At 27.7% G+C, this 6444-nt stretch overlaps 1 protein-coding gene across 1 annotated transcript; it reads left to right on the top strand.

Moving 5' to 3' along the window:
• Positions 1-2988: 2988 nt before the first annotated feature.
• Positions 2989-4049, top strand: LOC111891275 (dehydration-responsive element-binding protein 3). Its single transcript, XM_023887337.3, is given in 4 exon segments — positions 2989-3387; positions 3390-3433; positions 3435-3665; positions 3668-4049. Coding segments are annotated over 4 exon segments (660 nt in total). The 5' UTR covers positions 2989-3179; the 3' UTR covers positions 3845-4049.
• The last annotated feature ends 2395 nt before the right edge of the window (positions 4050-6444 follow it).

The following is a 6444-nucleotide window of genomic DNA, read 5'->3' as shown; positions in this document are numbered from 1 at the left end:
TCTTCCTTAAATCCTTTTAATCTGTAAGTTTGATATTGTTTTTGAAATTATATATTTTTACTCATTTGTATGGTTCTTTGTTGAATACTTATAATTTGGATGTATAATATTGTTTTTGAATTTTTGTTTTTGATGTTGTGTTCGGTTCTTGGTTCCATCTTTTTAATCGGTAACTATGATCCTATTTCCAATAACAGTAAACTCAATGTTAAAATTGGATGTTATATATATTAAAATTATGATGTTACATGTGTGTGTATACATTTGTAAAAAATCAATGGACAAGACAAGAGATGACATGACATAAAAGACGGGTTGTATAAAAGACATGAACGCCCTCATTAGAAAGTTTTTTTTTTATGTCTCCATAGTAACAGAATAAGAATAAGAAATATACCTTCTCAACAATTGATGTGAGCTTTAAAGTTAAATATAAGCATGTTATGAAAGATGAAAATAGGATCCCGTATTCTTTTTTCAAAAAGAATCGGTACCATACATGGGCAGGTAAGAATGCACGGTATAATAGAAGTGTGCACTCAATTAGAGTAAGCATTTGACCCTAAAATACCAAAAACGCCCCTCGGAACCTTCTGAAAAAAATCAGGTATACTCAAGGACCAAAAATGTAATCTACTCTAAACTTAAGTGTATATATATATATATATATATATATATATATATATATATATATATATATATATATATATATATATATATTGTTGTTATGATATATGTTTTTTCAGTTTTGGTTCAAAGGCAAAATGGTCATTTAAAAAAAAAAACTAATAGTTAGGCTGTTAAGTTAGGCAATCATAAAAGTTTTATGAAATAGTGAAACAAGGTCCAAAAACTACAACCTGATTCTTTTAGGGACCAAAACCGAAAAAATCAACCTAAACATAGGGACCAAATATGTAAATTACTTAAAATAAATGAAAAAAACTTTTGTTTATACTGATCCCCCCCCCCCCCCCCCCCCGGTTTCGAGGTCATGGTGGTAGATTGAGCTTCATCACTTCTGCCCATAATTTGTTCTTTGCTTTATAGTAAGGAATGTTCTTTACTACCACTGGATCATTTCTTGCATGTTCAGGATCCATTGATATAATCCTTGTTGTATTTCAAATTCAATAACAAAATTGTAATTAATTAATTTCTCATTGAAGTTAATAAATTATAAATTTATCTCACTTCCTGCTCATCCAAGTTTTCTCATTGCTATAGCATCACGAAGTTGATCATATCGCATATTTTTCTAAATAAGAAACACTAATATCAACAAAAGAAGCTATTTAATTTCGTAATAAAGTTGAATTAAAAAATAAGTAAATAAATAAATAAGAAATAGAAGAACCTTGTATTAACACCATATTTTATGTTTGACCTCATCATCATATTTAAATCCTCCCATAATTTGAGGCATTGTGATTAACCAAAATGCAACAATGTTTGGATCTTTCATGCTATCAATAATATGCTGAAACACAAAAGCAGATATTTTGAAGTGAGATAATTGTTACAAGAGGAAAAGGGGTAGAATTATAATTGACATTTACCTCATAAGGTTTTTTTTGTTTTTTTCATTATGTTGTAAGCTTTGCATGGAGGCTCGATAATTTGCAAAGTAAATAAAACTAAAGGGATGTTTCTTTTTTCCTTCATTAAACTCTATAGTGAATGACTATATGGATAAAGTGTTCTATACATAAAGATTGTAAATAAATATGGAAAATAAAACGCAATGGATTATGACAAATCACAAAAAATAAGAACCAAACCTAGGAACCAACATCGAACAAAAACCCTACTTTCTTTACTTCAAAAAAAAAATCAACGTACTTTCACATACTCAAAACCGTAGAACGAATTTCTCAAAAAATGTTATTTCATAAAAAAGGAGCATGAAAAAAAGATGGTGGTAAACCGAAGAATGCATATCAAAATAAAAAAAAAAAAAAAAAACAAAGGTATAAACATAAATGATGGACCTGATAAATGATTTCTGTCATATTATCCCTAAAATAAAAAAAGAAGCCATCAATGAATCTTAACATGGTCGATGATAGTGACAATAACTCAGATTAAGGAAAAAAGATATGATATTAGAGATGAAGTGGAGGGGGATGATTAGCTTGTTGCAGATTTATTGGTTATAGGTTCTTTATATTTAATATCGTGGGGGGGGGGGGGGGGGGGGGGGGGGGGGGTTGGGTTATGTGATTTATTTTGAAGGAACATAAATAAGTTGTTATTTTTTGAAATAAACAGTTATATTTCGCAATATAGCCATAAAATAACAATGTATTTTGAAAGTATATTGTTAAATATTTGATTATACTTGTGTAGACCCATTTTCACGCATGGTTGACTATATATAGTTGTTTTTCGTGTCATAAATAAAAAATATTTTAAGGTATTTATATGTGACAAACAAGGTCATTGAACTAATAAAACAAAAAATGTTGTTAATAAAGAGGTCCTTCAATGTTATATATATTTACTTATTTTAGTGTAATTTCTATACATTTCAATAATACCAATAACTCTATTTTTTTTATAATTATTTTATAATATCTATATAAATTTGCATTTTATTTATATGTTCCCTACGTTAACCGGTGGTAATCTAATAAATAACCAAACCAACAAATTTAAAAAAAATTTACGTGGCATTAACCGTGTAGTAAAATACAAGTTGAGTTACCACTAGTAGACCATAGCAACTAGATTTTTTCTTTCCGTCTCTAGTGGTTAAAGAGAAAGGGACCCCATTTGTACGAAAATCTCTCTCTCTCTCTCTCTCTCTCTCTCTCTCTCTCTCTCTCTCTCTCTCTCTCTCTCTCTCTCTCTCTCTCTCTCTCTCTCTCTCCTCTCTCTCTCTCTCTCTCTCATCTCTCTCTCTCTCTCTCTCTCTCTCTCTCTCTCTCTCTCTCTCTCTCTCTCTCTCTCTCTCTCTCTCTCTCTCTCTCTCTCTCTCTCTCTCATGATATATACTGTTTATAAGTGTATCACTCATTCAGAAATGGCTCAATCAGGTTAAGGCTCATCGTTCGTCTTCTACAAACCCCCCAAAAGATTGCAACTTTTTCCTCAGTCGTCTTGCTTTCTAACGAACACTTCGTGAATATATGCACTTATCAACATCCAATCATAAGTTTTTGCAGTAACAACTAACAATGAGTGCAGATAATCTCAATTCTGAAGCTGATGATTCCAGCTCCAACTCCTTCACTTCACCACCTTCTTCACCTAACCACAAACCTAAACACCCTAAAACCAAAACCATCAAGAGAAGCCGAGATTCCAGCACCAAGCACCCTATCTACCGCGGCGTTAGAATGCGTAACTGGGGCAAATGGGTGTCCGAAATCCGTGAGCCGAGGAAGAATCACGGATATGGCTCGGAACTTACCGGAACCCTGAAATGGCCTGCTCGTGCACACGACGTCGCTGCACTTAGCATCAAGGGTAACTCAGCCATTATTAATTTTCCGGATTTGGTTGGGTCGTTGCCTCGACCCATTTCGTCGTCTCCGAGGGATGTACAGGCTGCAGCAGCTAAAGCAGCTGCCATGGACACGTTTGACTTTCCACCTCCACCCTCCACGGTGGTGTCGGAGCCGGAGGAACTGAGTGAGATAACGGAGCTTCCAATTCTTGGACGAGTTTTGAGTCTGCTGAGTTGAATAATGAGTTCGTGTACATCGACTCGATGGTGGATGGATGGCTCTACCCACCACATGAATGGATTAATAAAAGCGGTGACGACGACGGTGGGCATTATTCCGGTCAGAAAAATGTGGTTTCCAATGAGTTTGAATCTTTATTGTGGAATTATTAATGTGTGTGTTTTCGACTTTTTTTCTTTCTTTTTTTTTTCTCTGTTTAACCCTTTAGCTTTCTACTTCCAAAATCTTCTCCCAAAAAATATTGTGATGAAGGATGTTTCTAATTATTTTGTTTATATGTTAGGACAAAAGAATTAAATTGATCGGAGATTATAACATGTCGTTTTCTCGCACAACAACGAGGGATGGTTTTCTCAACATGTTTGGCCAATTTAATTTTTTCGTAATATATAAGCATTCGTATAAATGTACACTTAAATTTATCACCTAGCTAATTGTTATATGGAATAATGATAGTACATGATAAAAATTTCAATTTCTATATTTTCATGTTATTGTACTCTATGGTAAAAAAAAATCACAACCAATTATACATATATATACACAAACATCTTTATATTATTTGTATGTTTTGAAAAAAAAAAAATAACTTAAGCTGAAAAGAGTGATAACACTCTTAATACATTGTCATGTAGTTTTTTTTTTTTAGTTTTTTTGATGTCTCGTGATCTGAACATGTCTAGAACAAAAAATATAGAAATTGATAGTGTGCCAATTTAATAGTTTGATTTCGGAAGAAAAAAATTAAAATATATATATAAAAAATAAAATAAAAATCAACCAATGACAACACCATACATACTTTCTCCCTCTCCCTATATGCACAACTTCTTCTTGACGCCCTCCTTATCACAAGGTAAGGGGGTGGTGTTTAGCACCCTTAACATCTCTTAGCACCTAGTACTCCTTATAGTCTTATTTTAATAGTTATCATTCGAAAAAGACAAAAATATGAGCATTTAAAAGAAACTAACAACTAAAAATTTGATGTTGCTTACATTTTTGTTTTTTAATACGATATTGATGTTAATTGGGATAAAACGATTAGTTATGGAGAGAAAATCAACCGAATAATTTCATATAGAGAACATAATTAAACAAAAGTAAACGAAGTATAAGTAAGTTTCGACATATTTTACATACAATCGAAGAAATATAAGGATATTTGTATGTTATATCATATATTTAGTAGGATATATATATATATATATATATATATATATATATATATATATATATATATATATATATATATATATATATATATATATATTTTTTTTTTTAAATTTGCAATTTGGTTTTATTTGAAAGGTAAATAATAATATTAGAGTTTTTTAGTATAAAAATAATAAAAAGGTTTTTCTATATATATATATATATATATATATATATATATATATATATAATTAATTAATTAATTAATTAATTAATTGCGTTTTTAAGTATATTTAAGAAATTCATTTGTATCTCATGAGATATTTCATATATATTGTCTCTATTTTATTAAATATATGTTATAATAATAATAATAATAATAATAATAATAATCAAATAAAAATATTTTAATTTTATTATTTATCAACTAAATTATAATTATCATAATAACATAATAGTGACTATTGTTATTTCTAAATAATTTACAATTTTGCAATGGCATTGCAAAATTAGTGTTTATTATTAGTAATTTTTTTTATAAAATAATAATAAATAAAATTAGTGATTTTTCTATAAAGTAAACTCGAGTTTTTAAGGTCAACTTAATTTTAAGTACTACTTATTAATAGCAATATTTTAATTATTTTAAAAAATAATAATATATAAGACTAATATGGTTTATGCTTTCTCATAAAAAATGTTTTTAAGGTTAACCAAATTGAGTTTCTAATGTTGACTTAATCTACTCTAATAAATGAAAGTTTTTTTTTTTTTTTGCCACTTGTCACAATTTTATTCAATTTGTTAAATGTCATTTTTTGGTTATTTAAAATTAATTTTTTTTCCATATGTCATTTTATGAGTTTTTTATTTTATTTTATTAAACTATGTTTAAGACCTATTTATTACATGAGTTAATTAAAAAATAAATAAATATAAAGGTCTAAATATTTAAAAAGTTTGGATTTATAAGAACAAAAAGAAAAATAATGAATTATTAAAAATGATTTTTTTTGTATATGAAATTTAAATAAATAAACAAAATAAACTAATGAGCTTTAAGTTTAGAATTTTGAAATAAGAAAGTAAATACATGAAATTGATATTCATTTATTACAACATTTATTATAATTATCACATTAAAGCATTATGTGAAATTTATTAAAATAGAAAAAAAAACTCATAAAATAACATGTGGAAAAGAGATTAATTCAAAACAATCACAAAATGATATTTGACAATTTGAATAAGAATGTGACATTGCAAAAAAAAAACTTTCATTTATTAGAATAGATTCCACATAATATTTTAATGTAATAATTCCAATAAATATAGTAATAAATAAATATTAATTTAATTAATGGACTTCCTTCTAATTTCAAAATTTCAAAATTAAAACTGATTAATTTGTTTTGTTTAAATTTAAAAGATAAAAAATATTTTAATTATATTAATTTGTTATATTTTTTATTTTTTTATAAATTCAAAATTCTCAAATATTTTAAACTTTATATTTAACTTTATTTTTAAATTATTTCATGTAATAAAGTTTCACAATTAATTTTTAATACAAAAGGGTAATCAAAATTTCTCTTTA

Source organism: Lactuca sativa, chromosome 1 (genome assembly GCF_002870075.4).
Source record: "Lactuca sativa cultivar Salinas chromosome 1, Lsat_Salinas_v11, whole genome shotgun sequence".
Classification (NCBI taxonomy): domain Eukaryota; kingdom Viridiplantae; phylum Streptophyta; class Magnoliopsida; order Asterales; family Asteraceae; genus Lactuca; species Lactuca sativa.
This window is presented reverse-complemented; position numbering and strand designations above follow the sequence as displayed.